The sequence below is a fragment of the Hemiscyllium ocellatum genome, chromosome 21, assembly GCF_020745735.1.
Source record: "Hemiscyllium ocellatum isolate sHemOce1 chromosome 21, sHemOce1.pat.X.cur, whole genome shotgun sequence".
Classification (NCBI taxonomy): Eukaryota; Metazoa; Chordata; class Chondrichthyes; order Orectolobiformes; family Hemiscylliidae; genus Hemiscyllium; species Hemiscyllium ocellatum.
In genome coordinates, this window is record NC_083421.1 from 57,219,560 (window position 1) to 57,245,192 (window position 25,633).

At 43.3% G+C, this 25,633-nt stretch overlaps 1 protein-coding gene across 3 annotated transcripts in view; it reads left to right on the plus strand.

Annotated features, from left to right (window-relative positions):
* golga2 (golgin A2) overlaps nucleotides 1-25,633 on the plus strand; it is an 81,599-nt gene that overhangs the window by 21,928 nt on the left and 34,038 nt on the right. For 2 of the 3 annotated variants that reach the window (XM_060841528.1, XM_060841530.1), the window contains 8 exons: nucleotides 317-397; nucleotides 6,163-6,201; nucleotides 7,738-7,800; nucleotides 9,263-9,356; nucleotides 20,351-20,457; nucleotides 20,551-20,609; nucleotides 20,714-20,855; nucleotides 24,016-24,105. In XM_060841528.1, coding sequence (XP_060697511.1) covers nucleotides 317-397; nucleotides 6,163-6,201; nucleotides 7,738-7,800; nucleotides 9,263-9,356; nucleotides 20,351-20,457; nucleotides 20,551-20,609; nucleotides 20,714-20,855; nucleotides 24,016-24,105 — 675 coding nt within the window. The remainder of the gene's footprint in view (nucleotides 1-316; nucleotides 398-6,162; nucleotides 6,202-7,737; nucleotides 7,801-9,262; nucleotides 9,357-20,350; nucleotides 20,458-20,550; nucleotides 20,610-20,713; nucleotides 20,856-24,015; nucleotides 24,106-25,633) is intronic. The other variant, XM_060841529.1, reaches the window with a different exon arrangement.

The window sequence follows — 25,633 nt, forward strand, 5'->3', positions numbered from 1 at the left end:
AATTTGACCCTGTGGTTAATTCAAAGGTCAAAGATGTTCAAAGGCTATTTTGGATTAAGTGGAGCAGAGACTAAATTAAACAAAACAGGAAAAGCATAACCCTTTTTGAAGAAGTAAATAAACATTTTAGCATAGTGATTCAGAAGTAAAGGTTGGAGTGCAGTGTAAAGCCAAAGATTCCATGGATGGATGGGTGCAATTTCATTTACTTTTTAAGCATGCATTGATTTAAAAATCAACTATATTTCACCATTTTATTAATTTACCTTCTCTTTCATTTTTGTTCCTCTGCTTCACTCTGTGCATGTGCACAAAGGCACGAAACCAAGAGTTGACTGTAGCACTTGACTCCAGCAATTTGACAAATAGAGAACAGAGTGCAAAGATAGAAGAATTGGTAAGGGAATGTAGAGTTTGATGTAGCAATGTACCATATCATCACTGTATATTAGGCAGCCTGAAAAAAGACGTTGATCAGTTATTACCACATCAAATATGCCGAGGCTTGATTGTTATTACGAATACCACAGATTCCAAATGGTATTGAAAGAGGGGTGTAATTGAGGCATGTGTGTCTGATATACTTGATATATCCTCTTGAACAGTTGTATTCTCAAAGATGAAATGTAGCATGAGTAAGTTTGCCAGTGGATGTTCTGCAATTAGCTGATTTAGTAAATGTCCTATTGGGAAATAGCCCTGATTTATTGGCCATGTTGTCTTTCTGTTGTTCCTTCACTTCCGGTCAGTATGGTGTTTTTTATCCCTAATGAGAGAGACAGATAACACAGTTGCAGGTTCCTGGCACTATAACTGAATTTTGTTATTCATTCATGGGATGGGGGCATTGCTGGCTAGGTCAACATTTATTACCCATCCCGAATTGCCCAAGGGCATTTACAAGCCAACACATTGCTGTGGGTCAGGTGTCACATGTAGGCCAGACCAGGTAAGGACAGCTAGTTTCCTTCCCTAAAAGATTAGTTTTTCCAACAATCGACAATGGATCCACAGTCATCGTTGGACTCTTAGTTCCAGATATTGAATTCAAATTCCATTATCCAGGATTTGAACCTGGATCCCCAGGACATTTCCGGGATCTCTGGATGAACAGTCCAGCGATAACCGCACAGTGCCGGTTACCCGAGTTCAATTCAACCCTCGGGCGACTATCTGTGTGGAGCTTGCACATGCTTCCCTTGTCTGTGTGGGATTCCTCTAGCTGCTTTGGTTTTCTCCCACAATCTCAGGTGAATTAGCAATGCTCAGTTGTCCAGGGATGTACAGGTTAGGTGGATTAGCCAATGGGAAATGCAGGAATGGGGAGTGGGAGGTGGGTCTCGGAGGGATGCTCTTCAGAGGGTCAGTGTGGTCTGGATGAGCTGAATGGCCTGCTTCCATACTGTAGGGAATCTATGAAGAGTACTAGGCCCTTGCCTGCATGTTGCAGTGTTCAGTAGGTAATTATCTGAGTGCAAGTTTCTGAACATCCCACTTTTTCTCCATGTGCTGGGACAAACTGTGCTGTTCCGAAGTTTTTTGAAGAGAAAACCTGCAGTCTGAGCAAACTTATGTTGTGTGAGATTTCCCAACACCACTTCTCTTCCCCCCCCCCCCCCCCCCCCCAACCACCTCAAAAACACAAAACTGACAGCCTATTTCAAGCCTCGAAAGTAAACCAGATGGATGTGAGGAGAATGTGGAATGAAAAGAACTGAGGAAGTTTCACATTTTCCTCAAAGCACGTAAAGCTACTGTTTGTAGTGTCACACAAGCCAGGCCTCCTGATTTTGAATAGTTTTGGCTCCGCCCACTTCATTGAGGTCATGACCCCCTGTTTGGGAAGCCCTGAGTTGCCTGGTTTCCTTGGTTCAGTAAAACCTTGTCAAGGAGCATGATATTTTAGTATCAATTTCAGCCCTACCTCCTCGATCCAGATGTATATCATTAAGTTGCAGAAAAACATAAACCTTGCAGCTGTATAAATACCGAGGCTGCAAATTCTGCAGGGAGAAACTCACCTCCCGACTCCCACCATCCACAAGGCACAAGTCAGAATTGTGATGGGATATTGCTCTCTACTGTGTTGGAGCTGCACACATCCAGACAACACGAAATGCTTTCCGCCAGACCAATTGATTAGCACTCCATTCTCCACCTTCGACATTTGTTCCTTTCAGCACTGAGCAGTGGCTGCAGTGTACCACCTAGAAGATGCACTGCAGTTACTCACCAAGGCTCCTTGACAAAATCATCCCAATGGCAACTTTTACAGCTAGAAGGTCAAGTGCAGCAGGTGCTTGGGAAGACCATCCGGTAATTCCCCTTCAGTCTCCTTGGAGTTTTGTGTTTCCTTCATTGTCATCGAGTTCGAGTCCTGGAGTTCCTCTCCTCGCAATGCTGTGGCTGTCTCTGCACTACCTGGGCAGTAGCGGTTCAAGAAAGCATTCGCCACGACCATCAGGGTAATTAGGGATGGGCAATAAATGCTGGCCTGACCAGCAACATGCACATCTTATGAGCAAATTTTAACAATAAAAGCTAGACTGTTACACTGTGCGTGTGTAATAATCCGCTGCGAGTCCAGCATTGTGGAAAACACAGTAACCGATTTGCACATACAATTTCCACAAACAATGATGTGGTGATCAAGATTTATTTTAGTTGATGCTGACTGAGTGAAAAATGTCATTGAGGATTACTCTCCAGCTGCCCATGGAATTAGGACCAATGAGCTTTTACAGTCCCCTCTCTGCAAGGTCAGATGGACCTCAGTTTAGTGTCTCATCTGAAAGTCTTGTCTCTCAAGCAGTGTAGCTCTCCCTCAGCACTGCACTGGATGGTCAGTTTAAAGTGGCCAACTCTGTAAAAAGGCAAGGAGCAGTCTGACTTGACTGTGAGGCGGGGATGCTACAGAGACTGAAGTTGGGGAAATCCAGTGCATGTGAATGTTGCACATGCACCAAACTCAAACTGTCGCTCAAGTTACTCAAATCCGAGACAGTTTATACCTCCATTCATTTCATTCCACCCTCTCCTTACGTCCATCTGATCTACTTTCCACCTTTAAAGTCCTGATATTGGCCTAGATTTTTCTTGCTCAAATGGAAGGTGGCAGTAACGTGTACCATCTACAAGATTCACAGCAGTAACTCAGGCTCTTCTAACTGAACTTTCCAAACTAACATCAATCAATTAAGGCAACAGGTGAATAAAATTTCTTGCAATGCGCTATTGGTTACATTACTAGGAAACAGGGCAAGATTGTGTCTTGTAGTTTTAGATCTTGATGACCCTCGGTCTTACTTCAGCATCGTTAAACTGCATGGCCAGGTTGGCACTTTGTTTCTGTTAGCATCTCTGTTGAAGCCTGTGATCTTTATTTCATATCAATGGCAGGTCTGAAATCAAAACTACCTTTTAGAAAATGGAGCCCTATTTTTGGTTTGTGATATTAACTGATCAACTTCTTGTTGTCTTTGAATTTTCAGACCACAAAAAAGCTGCATGTAATGTCATGTTTTTATTATCTTGTGTGCATGCCTGTTATACACTGCATGACTGTTCCACCTGTAAACTAATTCCTTACTATGATCTGTAAACTGGCTGCACTTTTTTTCAGTTTTTCACCTGGAATGCATACCGAATTCTGTATGAAAATGGATCCTTTACTTAAATTTTATTGGAGCCAGTTCAGAGAAGGTTCACTAGGATGATCCCTGGTAGAGAGAGATACTCTATGAGGCGAGGTTAAACAGGTTGGGTTTTTACTCATTGGAATTTAGAACAAGAGGTGATCTCATTGAGACATATAGAATTCTTAAGGGGCTTGACAGGCTAAGTGCTGAGAAGATGTTTCTCCTCATTGGGAGAATCTGGGACCAGAGGGCATAGTCTCTCAATAATTTAAGACCGAGACAAGGAGGAATTACTTCTGCGGCTTGAGATACTCTTTGGAACTCACTGCAAAGAGGGTTGTGGGGACAGAGTCTCTGTGTATAGTTAAAGCTGAGAAAGATTCTTGATCAGTTGGGAATCAAGGGTTATGGGGAAAGGACTGGAAAGTGGATGTGAGTGATGTCAGATCGCTATTCAATAGGATTGTGGCTGGAGCAGGCTGCCAGACCAAATGGCCTACTCCTGTCCCTATTGCTTCTGGTCTTATGTAGTCTGGTGAAGAAACTATAGGTGAATAATGATTTGGGATGAGATTGGGAGTAAGCGAAGCATTGGCATGTTCGAGATGACCGTTGCGTTCATGATCTTTATCTTGATGGTGATTTGGGTGCTTGGTGTTTCGTCTGGAGGGGATGAGAAAGAAAGGTTGGAGGAAGTGGTTGATTGCTGCAAAATAGCAGTTGGGTTTTTTTTTTAACCTCTAAGGTGGTCTGGATATGGCTGAAGAGAGCAAAATACAATTTTGGTGTGGTCAGTCTAAACCTGACCATGAGGCGTTTGGTCAGTTTTATACCTGGTCCAGTCAAGTTTGCATTCTGATTTGAGGGAGAGGAAATTGTGTTGCATTGAAGAATTGCTGGATGGTAGATAGTGCTCATGCTTCTGGGTACAAAGCCTAGAACACATTGCTGTTAGACAACAGCATTTTCCGTCTCTTGCTGTGAGCGATAACAGGAGATCTGCCAGTTTGTGGAAGTATATGGCTGTGTTTTCCCCTGCACCCCAAACTTTGAAACTGAAATGTTGCATCAAGTTGATGGAAACAAAATTTTCTCAAGTACCTTCTTAAATTGAGGACTCCTTTGTTGAATGTGCATAGAAAGCCACCTTGAAACTTACTTTGCATTGAAAAGTAGCAATCTCTTCTGAATATTTTTGAGGAAGTAACAAAGAGGATTGATGAGGGCAGAGCAGTAGATGTGATCTATATGGACTTCAGTAAGGCGTTCGACATGGGAAACTGATTAGCGAGGTTAGATCTCACCGGAATACAGGGAGAACTAGCCATTTAGATGCAGAACTATCTCAAAGATAGAAGATAGAGGGTGGTGGTGGAGGGTTGTTTTTCGGACTGGAGGTCTGTGACCAGTGGAGTGCCACAAGGGTCGGTGCTAAGTCCTCTATTTTTTTGTCATTTACTTAAATGATTTGGATGCGAGCATAAGAGGTACAGTTAGTAAGTTTGCAGATGACTCCAAAATTGGCAGTGTAGTGGACAGTGAGGAAGGTTACCTCCAATTACAACAGGATCTGGACCAGATGGGCCAATGGGCTGAGAAGTGGCAGATGGCGTTTAATTCAGCTAAATGCGAGGTGCTGCATTTTGAGAAAGCAAATCTTAGCAGGACTTATACACTTAATGGGAAGGCCCTAGGGAGTGTTGCTGAACAAAGAGACCTTGGAGTACAGGTTCATAGCTCCTTGAAAGTGGAGTCGCAGGTAGATAGGATAGTGAAGAAGGCATTTGGTATGCTTTCCTTTATCGGTCTGAGTATTGAGTACAGTAATTGAGGTCACATTGCGGCTGTACAGGACATTGGTTAGGCCACTATTGGAATATTGCGTGCAATTCTGGTCTCCTTCCTATCGGAAAGATGTTGTGAAACTTGAAAGCGTTCAGAAAAGATTTACAAGGATGTTGCCAGGGTTGGAGGATTTGAGCTACAGGGAGAGGCTGAACAGGCTGAGGCTGTTTTCCCTGGAGTGTTGGAGGCTGAGGGGTGACCTTATAGAGGTTTACAAAATTGAGGGGCATGGATAGGGTGAATAGGCAAAGTCTTTTCCCTGGGGTGGGGGAGTCCAGAACTAGAGGGCATAGGTTTAGGGTGAGAAGGGAAAGTTATAAAAGAGACCTAAGGGGCAATGTTTTCTCAAAGTGGTGCGTGTATGGAATGAGCTGCCAGAGGATATGGTGGAGACTGGTACAATTGCAATACTTAAAAGGTCTCTCTGTCTGTCTGTGTGTGTCTGTCTGTGTGTGTCTGTCTGTGTGTCTGTGTCTCTCTCTCTCTCTCTCTCTCTCTGTCTCACTGACAGCAATTATGCATCAGTGACTTTGTTGGTTTTGTCTGTTGTTAGAAATGAATTTATATTCCGTGGTAGTTGCTGCTTCACGTTTTTATTGGAATACAGGAGTAAATCGTCAATAGGTTAGTTTTGATATTTTACAGTAGCCTTCACCTCTACTTTTTATTTACCTCACAGGACAAACACATTCAAGAGCTTAAAAATCAGCTGGAGAAGGTAAAAAGAATTTAAAAACAACTTTTCTGTTCACACTGCTGTCTGTTTTGCCAAATTCTGTTGGTTGTTAGCTTATCTCCAGTTAGTAAGATAACACTCTCTACCTGTGTCTAGAGTTTGATTAGATTAGACTTACAGTGTGGAAACAGGCCCTTCGGCCCAACAAGTCCACACCGACCCGCCGAAGCGCAACCCACCCATACCCCTACATTTACCCCTTACCTAACACTATGGGCAATTTAGCATGGCCAATTCACCTGACCCGCACATCTTTGTGACTGTGGGAGGAAACCGGAGCACCCGGAGGAAACCCACGCAGACACGGGGAGAACGTGCAAACTCCACACAGTCAGTTGCCTGAGTCGGGAATTGAACCCGGGTCTACAGGCGCTGTGAGGCAGCAGTGCTAACCACTGTGCCACCGTGCCGCCCAACCACTGTGCCACCGTGCCGCCCAAACCACTGTGCCACCGTGCCGCCCAAACCACTGTGCCACCGTGCCGCCCAAACCACTGTGCCACCGTGTCCTCCCAATTCCCTTTTCAAATTGGGGTTTTGGGTCAATTCCCCTCTTCTCTGTGCCCACCTCACTTGTAAAGTGCCACTTTTTGCGTTTTGATAAGGCCTCTTACATTATCCTGGCATCAATTTTGTTTGTAAATATGATAATTCCCCCACAGAAGCAATTCTCATGAAGTGAGCATTCTTTCAAAAACCAATTGAGCAATTTCTCTGAAGTGTAATGGAACAATACACCGTGCTAAGGCTTGAACTTCTAAGCATTTTAGATATTCTTAACCAACCTGTTCAGAGATGTTGTGGAGCAGGTGGGACTTGAACTTAGGCCTCCTCCACGAATTCCCTCCAGCATTGGCAGCATACTGATCAGCCCTCAACTTTAGGGCAGATAGCAAATGAGTTGAATTGTCCTGGGGAATTGTGAAAGAGGGGGGTGGGAAATTGTCGGGGTTGGGGGGGGGTTGGGGTTGGGGGTGGTGTTAGTGTTGGCTTACTGGGCAACCTGGGGCATTTCACTTCGCCTGGGTATCTGTGAGCCAGTTTTACAGCTCCTGACTACCATCCAGTCGTCATGTCTGGAATGTTTATGTAAGGGCGGTTAGCTCAGTTGGCTGGATGGTTGGTTTGTAATGCAGGGTGATGCCAGCATCGTGGGATTAATTCCCACACCAGCTGAGTTTGCCATGAAGGTCTCTCCTCCTCCATCTCTCCCCTTACCTGAGGTATGGTGACCTCTCTCCAATGAAAGAGCTGTGCTGTGGACTGTAAAGACTCAGACTCTGGCTCTGTCTCCTTCCCTAGATGAGAGCGATATAAGTCATACTTTTGAAGATACTTTAGATGCTTGTTTCACTTGTTTAATTTGTGAACTATCATACAGCCTTCAATAATACGTTAAAATAAAACAATAACGTGTTAAATTAGTTACATTTAAAATTTAGTCATGATTTGTGCTGTTGGTGAAATGATTTGTTCTGCATCATCAGACATGATTTGTGCATCTCTCTTTCTGCACAGGAAAAGCAAGCTTTTGACCAGAAGTCCAACCAAAAGTGTGAGTCCATGAAAGAGCAGCTTAAAGTAAGTTGAACTGGTTGGGAAATTGATACTCCACGATTTTTCTCTCTACTTCCCATGTCCTCTTGTAAAGACCTTAAAGGCGCACCTATTTCTTGCTAAGTTAGTTCTCTGTGGGTGTTCTTTAGTACTTGTCGATTTTGCCTTGGGGTTAGAGTCCAAAGCAAGTCAGGAGGTTGTGAATTCGATTCCTGTTCCAGAGGTTTGAACAGAATACCCTGGTATTGCCATCTTTCAGGTGAGATGTTAAACTGGGGCCTCACCTGGTCTTATAGCATGCTTGTAAAAGATCCCATGGCACGTCCACTTAATAGCAAGGGAATGCTCTTGATATTCTCACCAATATTTATTTTTTAATCCACATAAAGCAAATTTCTGATCATCACTGAGTCTGGGGCCATGCTGTACACAAACCAGTACCACCTTCACTTTCGTGTATTTTGTAACTGAGTTTGTTCATTATTTTCTTTTTTTCTTTCCACTCCCATCAAGACCCATGAACTAGAGGATTCCTTTCCTTTCTCTTGACTCTCCTTCCAAAAGCTCGAGCAGTGCCGTGCCAACTGTAGGGCCTTCCTGCCATCCAAGTAGAGATTTCTGATTGGCAGAATTCAGACTGAAAAAGAGCGAATTTCAACCCGAATTTAGTTTTAAAAGGAAATTCTTATTAAATGATAATCATGGATATCAAAAATTCGCTTTTAATTCCTGACTAGTGTGCTTGAGTTAGATGTTTTAACCAAAAGGGCAGCACATAATTAGATGCATCTTCAACATCGCTTTGATTCACACTCGATGCATTCTGCTATTTAACGAACTTCATTGGATAAACATATGGAATAGTGTAGGTTACATGGGTTTTAGATTGGTTTCACAGTTGGCACAATATCAAGGGCTGAAGAGCCTGTACTGCATTGTAATGTTCTATGTTTTGTCAAAACTACTAATATCAGACAGCCTTTCTTTTTAGATTAGATTAGATTCCCTACTGTGTGGAAACAGGCCCATCAGCCCAACCAGTCCACACTGACTGTCCGAAGAGTAACCCACCCAGACCCATTTCCCTCTGACTAATGCACCTAACACCATTGGCAATTTAACATGACCAATTCACCTGACCTGCACATATTTGGACTGTGGGAGGAAACCCACACATACACGGGGAGAATGTGCAAACTCCACACACAGTCTTCCGAGGCTGGAAGCGAACCTGGGACCCTGGCGCTGAGAGGCAGCAGTGTTAACCACTGTGCCTTTGTGTCTTAATCCTATCTGTTTTCTAAAATGTTTACTATTAGCCAGACGTACGGTACAACTGCATTGTTTTTCGAGAAGTGAGGAGTAACTTGCACATTAGTCATGACTTCCAGTCTAAAATGTTGAATAGTTATTCATTGTAATAGTTACTGAGCCAATGATTATATCATTTTGGTTCTTCAGCGGTCTGAATAATTTTGATTTGCAGCTTCACGTAGACACCATTGAGATTTTGGTTTCTGAGAAATCGGAGCTGCAGTCGGCGCTGGCTCATGCGAAACAAATATTGCGGAGTAAAACAGGTAAAGCTTATTAAGTTAAATATCAATTGATCCACATGCAAATGATCCCTGTTGCTAACTGCTTTAGGCACAGACTTTGAACAAAGGAAAGATTTAATACTGCAAAGTTCAGATTAATGCTTTTCGTCCTTTTCTGTCCCTTTCCCCACCCACAAAATCAATGCCTTCTGAAATCTGGGTAACATGGAGGCCTCAGCATGTTTTCTTCAAAACAGAAGACCCAAATTTGCAAGTATTGTAATGTTTTGCTTCATTTACAAGGATGTTGCCAGGGTTGGAGGATTTGAGCTATAGGGAGAGGTTGAGTAGGTGAGGGCTGTTTTCTCTGGCATGCTGGAGGCTGAGGGGTGACCTTATAGAAGTTTATAAAATCATGAGGGGCATGGGTAGGGTAAACAGACAAGGTCTGTTTCCTTGGGGTGGGGGAGTCCAGAACTAGAGGGCATAGGTTTAGGGTGAGAGGGGAAAGATATAAAGGGGATCTAAGGGGCAATGTTTTCATGCAGAGGGTGGTACGTGTATGGAATGAGCTGCCAGAGGAAGTGGTGGAGGCTGGTACAATTACAACATTTAAAAGACAACTGGATGGGAAATGAATAGGTAGGGTTTGGAGGGATATGGGCCGGGTGCTGGCAGGTGGGACTAGATTGGGTTGGGCTATCTGGTCGGCGTGGACGGGTTGGTCCAAACGGTTTGCTTCCATGCTGTACATCTGTGACTCTATTTGCAGTGGGCTTTTGTTAGCACGGAGAATGATTCTCTGAACTGTAGATTCATGTAGGGCAGTGCCGGAATGAACAATTCTGGCAGAACCGGTTTTTAAGGTCCCGGTATGCATGGCAACCTGAAACCAGGGCGTGTCTTGTTGTAATACACCTGTAAAAATTAGTTGGGATCCATATTGTCTGTTTGTAAATGGGATATAGATTAGTTTCCAGTACATGGGTTTGAACAAAATTGTACCAAGGATTCCAGAGCTTGTGGAATTAAAATTGGGAATCTGTGGCATTGAAACATCTTGTGGCTCAGTAAATGACCTTGATCCAGAAGTTCTTTGTTCTGCCACCACCACCTCACCCAAAAAAAACCCCCTGTCACCTACTGGAAGTAAAGAAAATTTGAAAAGCTTGCATCACAGTTATAGAGCATTGCAGATGGGATAACATGGTGCAGGGCAGGACATGTGCTCAGTGGGAGACCCTCCCCCTCTGGAGTTGCTGGCCCCTGCTTGCTGGTACAGCCAGCAGTCCTGATGATGACTGCCTCGTGGTAAGCAAAGTAAGCGAGATTGTCAACACTCCCAGGAAGAAAGGGCCCAGTGTACCCCTTACACAAGGAAGTAAGGAGAATTGGGCAGGCAGAGCATTTAGCAAAGCGAAAGTGCGTACTGCAGATGCTGGAGATCAGAGTCTAGATTAGAGTGATGCTGGAAAAGCACAGCAGGTCAAGGAGCCCGAAAATCAGGAATGATGAAGGGCTCCTGCCTGAAATATCGATTTTTCTGCTCCTCTGCTGCCTGACCTGCTGTGCTTTTCCAGGAGCATTTAGCAACTGTAGATAAGGTAACAAATGGGTTGGGATGGTGGCTTTTTTCTTTAAAAACGTCTCTGCAAGGAGACAAAAAAGGGATGTATTATCACGTTTTGGCATGCATCCAGTACGCAGTGGGAGCTCTCCAAACCCAGTATCCCCTTTCCTGTCATTCTTTTAAAGACTTTTTAAAAGAAATGGCTGCCTAAGCCAGCCGCATGATAGACATATGGATGAAAATGGAATAGTGTTGGTTAAATGGGCTGCAGATTGGTTCCACAGGTCGGTGCAGCATCGAGGGCCGAAGGGCCTGTACTGCACTGTAATGTTCTATGTTCTGTTATGCTGTGGGCAGCGTCACATGGTATCAAGTAATTTTCATACCATTTTCCTACTGTTTCCTCCTGTCTCTTAAGGCGATAAAGGATAACCCAAGAAGCTACAGACCTGTCACCTTGATGTCAGTAGTGGGAAATCTAATGGAGGCCATAGTACAGGATAAGGTAGACGTACACTTAGAGAAAAATAAGTGAACTTAACAGTGAATGGCATTTGTCAATGGCAGGTCATGTCTGACAAATGTAATTGAGTTCTTTGACGAGGTGACACAGGCAGTAAATAGGAGGGTAATGGATGTTGTATATTTGGACTTCCAGAAAATGTTTGATATGGTGCAACATGACACGTTGGTTAGAATTAGGAGAAAGTGAGGACTGCAGATGCTGGAGATCAGAGTTGAAAAGTGTGGTGCTGGAAAAGCACAGCAAGTCAGGCAGCATCCGAGCAGCAGAAGAGTCAGCGTTTCAGGCATAAGCCCTTTATCAGGAGTGTTACAACCATGATGAAAGGCTTATGCCCGAAACATCGACACTCCTCAGATGCTGTCTGACCACCTGTGCATTACCACCCCCACACTTTTCGCCTCTAACAAATTAGAATCGTTTGGGATTGCTTGGCAGCATGGTTTAGAAGTTGGATAAAGGATTGTAAACCGAGGGAAGGTGTAGATGGGCATTTCTCAGATTGGTAATGAGTTGAAAGTGGTGTTCCCCAGAGAAAGTGCAGCACGCTGCTGTACAGAGGGACCTGGGTGTCCTTGTACATGAATCACAGAGGGTTGGTCTGCAGGTACAACAGGAAAGCAAATGGAATATTGTCCTTCATTGCTTAAAGGCTTTGCATTTAAAAGCAGAGAGGTTATGTTATGGCAGTACAAGGTGCTGGTGAGGCCCGTGTGCAGTTTTGGTCACCTTATTTGAGAAAGGATGTAGTGGTACTAGAGGGAGGGGGGGGGCGGGAGGTGGAGAGGGAGGTTCACTGGGTTGAATCTGGAGTTGGCTAATGAGGAGAGACTGAATAGACTGGGATTATATTCATTGGAATTCAGAAGAATGAGGGGGGAATCGTGAAAGGAAGAGATAAGGTAGAAGTAGAAAGGTTAAGCTAGGACAAGACGGCATAGCCTGAAGATCAGAGGCAGCAGTTTTAGGACTGGGTTGAGAAGGAACTTCTTCACCCAGAGGGTTGAGAGTCTGTGGAATTCCCTGCCCAGTGAAGGAGTTGACGCTACTTCAGTAAATGTTTTTAAAACTGAGGTAGATTTTTTTGGACGATTAAGAAATGAAGAGATACTGTGAGGGCGTGGGTAAGTGGATCCAAGTCTATGAAAAGATCAGCCATGATCTTCTGAATGGTGGAGTGGGCTTGAAGGGCCGGATGGGAGAAAGTGAGGACAGCAGATGCTGGAGATCAGAGCTGAAAAATGTGTTGCTGGAAAAGCGCAGCAGGTCAGGCAGCATCCAAGGAGCAGGAGAATCGACGTTTCGGGCATAAGCCCTTCATCAGGGCCGGATGGCCTACTCCTGCTCCTAGTTATGTTCTTATCGGTGTTGGGACTCTTTTTCTGATTTATATAAATGATTTGGAGGTGGGTGTTGAGGGTAAAAAGTTTAAATTGGTAGGTGATACTAGGGAGAATAATGAAATATCAAGGGAATGCTGAGTGACTTCAGAGGACGTTGACAAGTTAGGCAAATGGGCAGGCACCTGGCAGATGGAAATTCAATGCAAAGAAATTGGAGATAATGCAGTTTGGTAGAAGCAATGTGGACAGACAGTACAGGCTCAGTAATACAACACTGAGAGGAGTACGGGAGCAGAGGGACCTCGGGTTTCATGTTCACTGAGAGTGGCCGGGTAAGTTGAAACCATTGTTAAAGAAGGCTTGTAGGATCCTAGACAGTGTATAAAGGCAAGGAGGTGATGTTACACCTTCACAAATCAATGTCGAGACTGTGTTGCTGGACAAACACACCAGGTCAGGCAGCATCCGAGGAGCAGGAGAATTGATGTTTCGGGCAGGAGCCCTTGATGGCCTCTGGCCCGAAATGTCCATTCTCCTGCTCGGATGCCGCCTGACCTGGTGTGTTTTTCCAGCAACACACTCGACTATGATTTCCAGCATCTGCAGTCCTCACTGTCTCCTAGTTGATTTCAACCTGACTGCGAAGCCTCTTCCAAGGATGCCTACCTTGAAGAGGAATTCCTCCTCGCTCTGCAAAGATCTCAATGGGTCCTTGTCTCACTGTACTCCCCCAAGTCCTCTCCTCTGCCCTGGAGCTCTTTTTCGAGCAGACTCACTGCCACAGTCGCATCTCCTTCCTTAGTACCTGCCTACGGAACTGTCTGATCTCACGCAGACTCCGGACCACATTCAGACCAACACAGTTTGGACCTGAACAGGATACACAGAACACACTGCAAATCTGAAACCTTCAACAACTATTCACTTTCCCGATCCTCCGCCCCACGCTATCAGCCATGTGTCGCCACCTACTCTACCTACAGTCAGTCCTGCCCCAGCTCAGAGCCTCACTTTCCTAGACCTGCAGCGGATCTCTGTATTTCGACATCCTCAGGAGGATACACTCTCTCAACAAACAGTATTTATCTACTGCATCGGACAGAAAAGAACAAAAGCTAAACAAACTTTCATGTACTTCCCTCCATACATGGGTTTCCTCGAACCTTCCAGAACCTTCTCCTGGCCTTTGGAACCAGCCAGACGCCATTAGCCATGTGGCCGTTCCTTCCACGACTGCCAGGGCATTCGATGACATCACTTCTGCCCGCGATGCCGCTGCATAGTTTGCAGCCGTTACCGACTGTACCACCTCCAAGATCAGTGTCCACCCAACCATCTCCACGACTACAGAGAAGACTACCACTGCAGGATATACTGGCACCGCTGGATTCACTGTCACAGACGTGGTACCTACCTTGAACATCATTTCCACCCTCAGCTGCCGCCGCGACAGTCACTTCTGTCCCGCTGGTAGAGCCCATTGGTGATGTCACTTCCGCCTCCACTGACATCAGCAGCCAAGTACCCAACAATCACATTGCCCTTCCTGCCTGTGGCATTACTTCTGACCACGTTAACTCTACCATCAGCACCACTTCTGCCCCCTTTGTAAGTGCCCCCGCCTTTCGGGGCGTCATTACTGACTCCATAACCAAGCCCACTCACCCATTGTCTCCAGTCCCACTCCAGGTCCCAGTTCCCATCCCTGCCGTGTCTTCACCCTTCTCCCCCCACCCTCCCCACCTCCAGACCTCCTCCTTCCCCCCCCCCCCCCTCACTGAGAACGAACATTTAGTCCTCAGTAAAAGCCTCACCTTTATCCCTCTACAGTCCCAGATTAATGAATTCGACACACCCTGTGACCTTGAACTTCTGCCACCCCTGCCTCTGTGCCTACTTTTACAACCAAGACACCCGTCCACCCACAGAGGACCCCTTCTCCTGCCTCCAAAACACTCCATCCACTTGGACACCCCATGCTGGCCTACTACCCGCCCTTGACTACTTCATTTCAAACTGACGCCATGACATCTACTGCCTTAACCTGTCCAACCTTGTCACCCAATCCAACCTCTCACCCTCACAACGTGCAGCCCTCCACTCTCCACTCCAATTCCAAACTCACCATCAAACCAGCGGACAAAGGGGGTGCAGTGGTAATTTGGTGCATTGACCTCTACACTATGGAAGCCAGACACCAACTCGAAGACACCTCTTCTTACCACCTCCTCAACCATGACCTAACTCTCCCCACCCCCCAAATCACCAAACCATCATCTTCCCCCAGACCATACACAACCTCATTACCTCAGGGGATCTCCCACCCACAGCTTCCAACCACATTTTTCAGGATCCCCGCGTCACCCAATTCTACTGAAGGGCTCCGGCCTGAAACACCGATTTTCCTTCTCAGATGCTGCCTGATCTGCTGTGCTTTTCCAGCAACGCACTCTCAACTCTGATCTTCAGCGTCTGCAGTCCTCACTTTCTCCTTTACAAATCACTGGTCAGACCATATTTGGAGTATTGTGTTCAATTTTAGACACCTTATTTAAGGACGGATGTTAAAAACCTGGAGAGGGTTGGGGGTGGGGGGGATTTAATCGAATGATACCAGTAATGAAGGATTTTTGCCACCATGAAATATCAAAGAGATTGGGCTTGTCCTCCTGTAGCAAAAAAGATTAAGCGGTGACCTTATTCAGGTGTTCAAAATTATGAGCAGTTCTGACTGGGTAAAGAAAAGTGTTTTATTTCCCACTAGCTAGTATGTCAGTAACTAGGGGGTCACAAATTCAAGATTGTCAGCAAGTGAGCTAGGAGTGAGATGAGGAGAAACTACTTTATTCAGAGAGTTGTTAGGACTTGGAATGTGCTGTCTGGGAGAGTGGTGGAAGTGGATTCCATAGGTTTCAAAAGAGGGCTGGTTTTGGATGTAGGTTTGCTCGTTGAGCTGGAAGGTTCATTTTCAGACGTTTCATCACCATACTAGGTAACATCTTTAGTGAGCCTCTGGATGAAGCATTGCTGGTGTTTCCTGCTTTCTATTTGTGTTTGGGTTTTCTTGGGTTGGTGATGTCATGTCGTGTGGTGATATCATTTTCTGTTCTTTTTCTCAGCGGGTGGTAAATGGGACCCCATTTATCACCCCCTGATATAAAGAACAGAAAATAGTAACTTGATGTCCTCTCTGACCTATCACCTCCATCCCCACCCCCATTCACCTGTTGTACTCGATGCTACTTTCTCCCCACCCCCACCCCCCTCTCTTTATCTCTCCACCCTGCAGGCTCCCTGCCTCTATTCCTTGAATGGCTTTTGCCCGAAACGTTGATTTTCCTGCTCTTTGGATGCTTTCTGATCTCCTGTGCTTTTCCAGCACCACTCTAATCCAGAAGTGGAACTAGCTGCATAATTGTTTTGGAGTTGATACAGACATGATGAGTCGAACTACCTCCTCCTGTCCTGCAAAATTCTGACACGATTCAGTTGTATGAATGAGCCTCTTTAATGGGTGGCAAACCGAGGTGTGTTGGGCACCTGCCCTATTATACTCTGTCCTGCAAAGAATGCATGTACAATCCAGCCTCAAGACCTTTTGAGCCCAGATGGAATGCTCATGGTGCTGATTGACAAGTCGATAAACAGCTCGTAAATCCTTCCAACACTTCCTTGCTATTTCCCAAAGAAAGAGAAAATGTGCATGAAGATGCTAAACAAATGGTGGCTCGATTTCTGCTGCATTTCCTTGTATGGCTGGATTTGGATGTCCAAAGCAGTTCACATAATGTTACTGCACTCACTAATGCAAGTTAATGGCTATCTGCCATCGGACATGCAATATGTTCCTATCCTCCTATATTTGTACAGGATTTGTAGCACACAAATGGCCTAGTGTCTCATGTTAATGCCCCTCTCAACCTCCTCCCACCATAACCCTCCAAATCCCTTCTGCTCTTGCCTCCAGTCTTTATCAATCTTTCTCTTAAATGCGTTTGTGCTATTTATAAAATGGAGACCAAACTGGTCATAATATACTTTTGAGAACTCTGAGGAAAAAGTGAGGTCTGCAGATGCTGGAGATCAGAGCTGAAAATGTGTTGCTGGTTAAAGCGCAGCAGGTCAGGCAGCATCCAAGGAACAGGAAATTCGACGTTTCGGGCATAAGCCCTTCATCAGGAATGATGAAGGGCTTATGCCCGAAACGTCAAATTTCCTGTTCCTTGGATGCTGCCTGACCTGCTGCGCTTTAACCAGCAACACAATGTGCACAGTTCTCAAAACTGAAAATGTTCCTGGCAATTTTCTATCAATTTTCCTACCAATCAGTTGAATTCTTCTCGAAATGAGTCTTTTTACTTCTTGAATGGCTTTATTAAACTGGGAGACTATTGTCGTGATTTAAGTATCTGCATCTCTTCTGTGTCAGCTATTAATATTTAAGCATTATGCCTCCCTAACCTTCTCAAAATGCAGTATATCTCTCATTCTGCAAATTTATTAGTGCGTATTTTGTCACATTGCCAATAGTTTGACATTGTTCTCTGGTGCTTCTAGAAAGCTAATATTCACCTCCATGAAATCTGTTGTTAGTGGTATTGAAGTAGCTAAAGAGATTACTGGTCTAGAACTGACTGTGCTGCCTTTAGTGACTATCTAATAGCAGACGATGGAGAGAGGAGGAGCTGCTTGAGAAAGCACTGTGAAGTAAATTATCTCTGAAAAAGAATGCTTAACCTTCAATCAGTCTCACGAAAACAGGTGGTCTAGTCAGTGTCACATTGCCTGTGGAAACACATCTTACACAAATCGACTGTTACAATTCCTGCAGTCTAATGAGGAGCATTTCTAATTTCTTCAAAACATGGGCAAAATTTTGTTTTATTTTAAATTGTATCGATTGTCAAGGGATCAATTTACAATTTTTCTGGAATAATAATTAGCTTGACCCTGGCAATCCTTGACGTGGAAGCAGTATCACAAGGAAGAAAGTTGAGATCAAAAGCCATATGGCCAGGCCCAAAGGAGAGCTGAAGCAGGGGAAGAACCGGGAACAGGCATATGTATAAGGAGCTGTGTGTGTAATGCAGTCACCAAGGACAGAAAACTGAAGACTGATGAGTCAGATAATGTAATGGCTGTTTGAGTTTTGCGAGAGTGACCAGGTTGTTTAACAAGGCTTGTTGAAGGGGTGAGGTGTAGGAGTCTTTTGGGTGTCTGTGCCCCAAGACTGTTGTGAACCTAAGCCAGGGATACTGTACAGGAATGTACTCTTTGGATAATTGGTGTGTCGGTCTGTGTGGACCACAGACATAATCCAGCTGCCAGTGAATGTTACTAGTGGGACAAGTTGAGCTTTTTTAAAAAAAAAAGTGAGCCATTCCAAGCCCCAGAGCTGAATGAGAGAACTTGGGAATTGCATGTGGTGCCAATAAACTACAGAGTTTGATGTGTGTGTTTCATTGTAAGATTAATCTCTATTAATTACTTTAAAATTAATTCAGACTTTTTATTGAAAGTATCACTTGCCTATTTGTTCATGTTAAGTCTGCATTTGTTCTTATTTGTGTTGACATAAAAGATGCAAAAGCAGAATCTTGTGGTTAACTTCATTCAGGTACAAGGTGCATTCAGTAAAGTTTGGTACTTTGATTTACAGTTCTCCAAGAGGATTGTAACAACAAAAATGACCAAGTAAAACCAAGCTGTCTTGGCATTCTGCTTATTACTGCATGGTGCGTTGTGAATTTGACGGGAATTGTACTTGATTGCAACACTGAGGGAATGTTTCATTGTTGAAAGTGCTATCATTCAGGCAGGTGGTGTGAAATACTCCAGGTGTGTATTTTGGGGTGAACAGCTTGTGCCGCCAGCATCTTGATCAATAGTCTTCCTGGGCCTAAGCATGGGTTAATTGACAACTCAGTAACAGCAATAAGGTTAATTATGTACAAATTCTGATTGCTGTATAATATATTGTTGTACTGTTAAATATTTGAGCATAAAATGAGACATGACAAGTATTGTATAAGCAAGTTAATTTTTAAATTGTAAATTTGCCCTTTTTTTCCCAGATGCTTGCTTCCAAAGACCCCTTTCTCCTTAGATTCACAACTTGAGAGTATTTGTAAGTTGGGAGGAGAACACTATGGAACTTCAGAAGGGCATTGACACATTGGTGGGGAGGGCAGATGGCAGATAAAATTTAGTAAAATAAAAGGTACTATTCCAGAGTGTGCAGAAGCAAAGACCTGGGTGTTCATTGAAGTGGCAGGGCTGGTAATGAGAGAGATTAATTGAGGATACAGTATAAAGGCTTCATAAATGAAGGTGCAGTGTTCAAGAAGAGGGAGGTTATGATGAACTTGTGTAAACCACGGATTAGACCTCATCTGGAATATTGTGTATCATTCTAGCTGCCACACTAGGAATGGTATCAATGTATTGGCGAAAGTGCAGAAGAAGTTTACAAGAATGGTTTCAGCGAGTCAGTTATGAGGAAAGCTTAGAAAAGTTGGGACTGATTTCTTTGGAGAGGGTGAAGAGAGATACTCTAAAATTTTTAAAATGAAAATCATGAATAGAGATGGAAAGAAATGGTTCCCACTCAAGTGGGTAAGGACCTGGGTTCAGTTTGTAAATTATTTTGCAAAAGCAAAGTGAGAAACTTGTTCAACCACTATGTGGTTACAGTTTGCAATGTATTGCCATTGCAGAGACAGTGGGTCAAAGAGCAGCCATCCTGCACTGTAGCAGTTTTGAGGTATATGTTACAACATGGAGGTCAAACCTCTTTGTTAATTAAAACCAAACACCCAGAAAAGCTCACCTCTCCTTGTAATCTGTTAAAACTGAGGGAATGAAAGAGTTCTTAATTTCCATCATTTAAAGAAAACTAACAATTTTCATAACAGAAAGCTAAACAAAACTAGTAACAAACTGCACACAAACTGAACACAATCCTATTAACATGCTGTTCCAATAACACACTTATCAAACTTTACGTTAACTTAATCTCAAGTCCACATGTCTTTGTCTTCGCTGTCCTCAGTCTTGCATCTGCTGATCTCCCTGTGTTTCTTCCTCCTTACTGTATGTTTTACAGGAAAGAATACCTTTTGATACAGAGTGCCTTCTAATTTCTTTTGAGAGCAAGATTTTAGATGGGCAGTTGGTTTTTCAACTCCATGGCAGTTGCTGTGCTGTTCAGTGGCAATTGCTCGCTGACCAAATTTTGCAAGTGTCCTGGCTTTATACTCCCTATCATTCCCTGTAATTGGTCCGATGTTGTCAAAACAATAAATTTAAACTCGATTGGGTTTTAGTAACCTGGGCATACTTTAAATTAATTGGTTAAATTCAAATTGTCAACAGCAACCAAAACTCGGGTGTCATTCTAACAGCCAGTTGTTACATGTATCTATTTGGGAATAGCCCGTCTCCCAGTCTTTCCATTTGGGCAGCTGAGCCTGCACTAAGTTTACTTCCAAATTCAGAAAACGTTCCCTATTTTAAAGTGAACATAAATGCTTTTGACTTCGTAACATGTCTGAAGAAAGATGTTCTGGTCTTTTATTTTTGCCTCTGTCTCTTTCTCCAGATGAAACAGGAGAACTCCATAGCAAGCTGAGTGCTTCCACTCAGAGAGTGGCAGAACTGGAACAAACTCTATCCAGCATTTCATTCCAACAGAAGCAATCTGATAAAGTAAGTGGCTAAATCTCTCTTTGTTGCAAGAGTTAAATTAGTTATAGAAATAAAATTTTGCTGTTATATTTTGAAAGCATCTTCTGTTCACAGAATTACAAAGAACTTGAAAAGGAGAGAGAGAATCTCAAACAAGAGGTGGAGAAACTAAAGTGAGTGAGGAAAAAAGTAATTTGTAATGCCATTATAAAATCATTAATGTATTCCTGAAGAAAAGCTGAGCGGAGAGATAAACCAGGCTTTTTTAAATTTACAGTAAGATGAGTGACGAGATGAGGCAACAGAACTCTGAGCTTGCAGAACAGTTGAGCTCCAAGGTATCAGAAAATGACTTGGTGAGGAGGAACATTCAAGAACTTCAGAAGAGACTGGAAATGGCAGAATTGACAATTCAGCAGGTAGAACAACTTTTTGTTTGCTTGACCTGGTTAAAGTGATCCATCTGACAGCCATAGAGCATGTTAGCACTTGTGTGACTGCGATTCCATTAACCTTCTAATCCCCAATTCCATGTTCACACCACCTCCCCCTTTTTGGAGAGGATTTATTTAGGCTTACAGCGCAAAACGTAATATTGCGAGGTAGCTATTTGGGTAATACCTAGAGTGGGACAGGAAAGGGGAAGTGTAGCAATGTCTTTTAAAAGCAGCAAGTAGGGACAAAAAAATGGTAAAAAAGGCTAAATTTATAGATTTTTGCTTCAATGCATATTATATTCAGAACAAAATAAATGAATTAGTACATTTTAGAGGTTAATGGATATGATCTTAGAACCATTATGGAGACATCGTTTTAAGGTAGGACAACTACGGACAGACAATAGAACATAGAACATAGAAAGATACAGCGCAGTACAGGCCCTTCGGCCCTCGATGTTGCGCCGACCGAATCCTACCTAACCTACACTAGCCCAATAACTTCCAAATGCCTATCCAATGCCCGCTTAAATGACCATAAAGAAGGAGAGTTCACCACTGCTACTGGCAGGGCATTCCATGAACTCTCAACCCGCTGTGTAAAGAATCTACCCCTAACATCTGTCCTATACCTACCACCCCTTAATTTAAAGCTGTGTCCCCTAGTAACACCTGACTCCATTAGCGGTAAAAGGTTCTCAGTGTCGACCCTATCTAAACCCCTAATCATCTTATACACCTCTATCAAATCTCCCCTAAACCTTCTCTTCTCCAATGAGAACAGCTCCAAGTGCCTCAGCCTTTCCTCATAAGATTTTCCTACCATTCCAGGCAACATCCTGGTAAACCTCCTCTGCACTCGTTCCAATGCCTCCACATCCTTCCTATAGTATGGCGACCAAAACTGCACACAATACTCCAGATGAGGCCGCACCAGAGTCTTATACAGTTGCAACATGACCTCAGGACTCCGGAACTCAATTCCTCTACCAATAAAGCCCAGTACACCATATGCCTTCCTCACAGCACTATTTACCTGGGTGGCAACTTTCAGGGATCTGTGTACATGGACACCAAGATCCCTCTAAATTGCAGACCAGCTAGCGACACCCATGTCCCATGAGCAAATTAAAAAACACAACTGGAAACTAAATACCCAACCCTGTGTGACTTGTTGAAAAGACAGCCAGCAAGGGAAGGGTGATGGGGTAGCTAGTTAGTATGAGATCAAATAAGTACAATAACAAATGGTCGTGAATTGGAAGATGTAGTAGAATCCGTATAAGTGAAAGTAGCAAATAACAAGGGGAAGAAGTCAACTGTTGGAAATTGTCTGTAGGCTCCTAACAGTAGCAATATAGTGGTACAGAATAATTATGAAGTGATTAGGTTTTGTAATGAAGACAGTGTATCGATCATGGTAACTCTAATCTTCATGTTGATTTGAAAAATCAATTGGCTAGCAGTAGCCCACAATGAAGAATCCTTCATAATGAATTTGGGATAGTTTTTAATGGAACAGTATCTGGTAATGTGTAATGAAGCAGATTTAATAAATGACTAGACAGTGAAAGATCCCCAATGTATCAGTAACCCTGTTACACTAAAATTTTGAGTTTGGCTTGAGAGTGAGAAATATTGGTCAGAAGCAACTCTGCTAAACCTATCTAAGAGCAATTCTGGAGGCATGAGGGTAAAATTGGTTGGAGTGGACTGGGAAGGAGTTTAACGGGAAAACCAGTTAATGAACAACGGCAGACATTTTTCAAAAATGTTCATTACTTGCAGCAAAAGTTATATCCGGTAAGGAAGAGGAGATAAACTAACCATGGTTAATCAAATTAAGGATGGTATCAAATTGGCAAAAAAAATTACCATTAATCTTTGTCACATGGTAAGATAACCAAAAATAGTAACAAAGAAGAAAATAAACTGAGTGTAAACAAGTAAGATCAAGCAAACTATAAGCACCTCTTTAAATATATAAAAAGGAAAAGAGAGGCTAAAGTGAACATGGCCCTAAGACAACTGGGACATAATGGGAACCTGGAAATAGAGGAAACAAATAAATACTTTGCATCAGTCTTCATGGTTGAAGACTATTAATATATCAACAATACCAAATAATCAAGGAACATAAAGGTGGGGAAGAATAAATACAACAGTCATCACCAGAGGGGAGAGATGAGTGAATTCATTGGGGCTAAAAGCCATTCGATCCCCTGGACTTGATGGGTTGCATGCGAGGATATTCAAGGAAGTAGGTACCAAGGTGGTGAATGCATTCATAGTAGTCTTTCAAGAATGATACTTTCTTGAGAACGTCCCAGAGGATTGTAAAAGAAGACAAAAAACAAACCATTTTAGGGTATTTTGCATAACCTCTATCAAGAGGGAAATCTAATAGCAGAGCACTTAGAAATGCATAATATAAATAAGCAGAATTAAGGAATGTATCCCAGTAGGTAGTTTTCTGCCTGTTTGTCCTAATGTCATTTACAAAATACCTTGCTAGAACTGTAACAAACACTACATTGGACAAACAGGCAGAAAACTAGCCAGCATGAACATCAACTAGCCATAAAACAACATGACCCACTCTGATGAGGAAGGACACTACTTCGACTGGGACAACACATCATCCTAAGACAAGCCAAACAGTGACACGCATAAGAATTCCTAGAAACATGGCATTCCAACCAGAACTCTATCAACAAACACATTGACTTGGATCCCATTTACCACCCCCTGAGAAAAAGAACAGGAAATGACATCACCATATGAAATGGCATCACCAACTGAAGAAAACTTAAAACATATAAATAGAAAGTAGGCTACACCACTGTTGTTTCATTTGGAGGCTACTGGAGATGTTATCTAGTATGGTGACGAAATGTCTGAAAACAAACCTTCCAGTTCAACGAGCAAACCTATATCCAGAGTGAGAATATTCTGGAGTTGTCGAGGATAAGACATTGAAAGAATATTGAGTAGGAAGGATCTGTTTTTGGGTTGGAGTGTGAGGAAAGAGAGATTGATGTTTATTGTTGTTTTAAGATAAATGTTGCACAGCGTGTGTTATATGTGGGTCAATGTTTAACATTTCTTTATTGCATGTTTTATCTTCTATCATTTTCTCCAGTTCTCAAATCAGTCGGAGCTTCCAGATGCTAATCAGCAGCTGCAACTGGTTCTTGAAGAAAAAGCTCATTTAATGGCACAGATGAATGAAGTAAGGATTATTTGGCTGAAAAATTGCTGAGCTTGGCTTCAATCTGCGTGCACGTTTTTGTGTTCAGTCAATTTCCTGGGTGCCGTGGTAACCAACAGCATAGAATTATGGGAAAATGTCTTGCAGATAAATTGATTCCACCGTAATAAGTAGTTTTGCAATTGGAAGTGGTTTAGGAGGGACATATGTACCTCAAATAGTTTCCTGTATTTTCTGCCATACCCTTTGACTCCCTTGTCAATCAAGTAGTATCTAACTCCTCTTTAAAAATATTCAGTGACCTAGCCCTCCGCTGCTGTCTGGGAGAGAATTCAACTAGCCACAAAACAAAATCTAATTTCCAAACTTGAGAGAAACTTCTTGTCCTTAAACTGTCCCCTCTAGTTCTATTCACTCCCACAAGAGGAAACTTTTGATATTCACTCTTCCCAATCCTGTCAGGATATTAAAAACAAAAACAAAAATTGCTGGAAAAGCTCAGCAGGTCTGGCAGCATCTGTGAAGAGAAATCAGTTAACATTTTGGATCCCGTGACCCTTCCTCAGCACCCGAAACATTAACTCTGATTCCTGTTCACAGATGCTGCCAGACCTGCTCAACTTTTCCGGCAACTTCTGATTTACAGCATCCCTAGTTCTTTTGGTTTTTAATTTAGTATTCCCCGCAGGATATTTGTTTCAATGAGGTCATCTTTTGTTCTACTGAATTCCAGTGAATACAGGCCCAAACTGTCCAAGCTTTCCTGATCCGATAATCCCTTCATCCCAGAACTGCCAAGTGAAACCAGCTTGCATGGAACCCTGCTTGTTAACACAGAAGTAAAGGGAAGGAGCCGCTGGATGTTGCCAGAGGTGAAGTGAAATGAAATACAGCCCAACGCCAAAACTTGATGTGAGGGAACTTTTTGGATGATGTTCCACTCTGCATAGATTTGGGAATGCTCATTTGAGTCACCCAGAACTTGATGTACAATTGGTCAAGCTCACTACTTCAGTGCCCAAACATTCCATTGTCTGCAGAGAATTGGATAAAATGTAGAACCTTAGAAACTAGGAGCAGGAGTAGGCTATTTGGCTAATAGAGCTTGTTGCAACATTCAGTGTGATCATAGCTAATCTTCCAATCGGAAAGATGTTGTGAAACTTGAAAGGGTTCAGAAAAAATTTACAAGGCTGTTGTCAGGTTTGGAGGATTTGAGCTACAGGGAGAGGCCGAACAGGCTGAGGCTGTTTTCCCTGGAGCGTCAGAGGCTGAGGGGTGACCTGATAGAGGTTTACAAAATTATGAGGGGCATGGACAGGATAAATAGGCAAAGTCTTTTCCCTGGGGCCGGGAGTCCAGAACCAGAGGGCATAGGTTTAGGGTGAGAGGGGAAAGATATAAAAGAGACCTAAGGGGCAACTTATTCGCACAGAGGGTGGTACGTGTATGGAATGATCCGCCAGAAGAAGTGGTGGAGGCTGGTACAATTGCAACATTTTAAGAGGCATTTGGATGGGTATATGAATAGGAAGGGTTTGCAGGGATA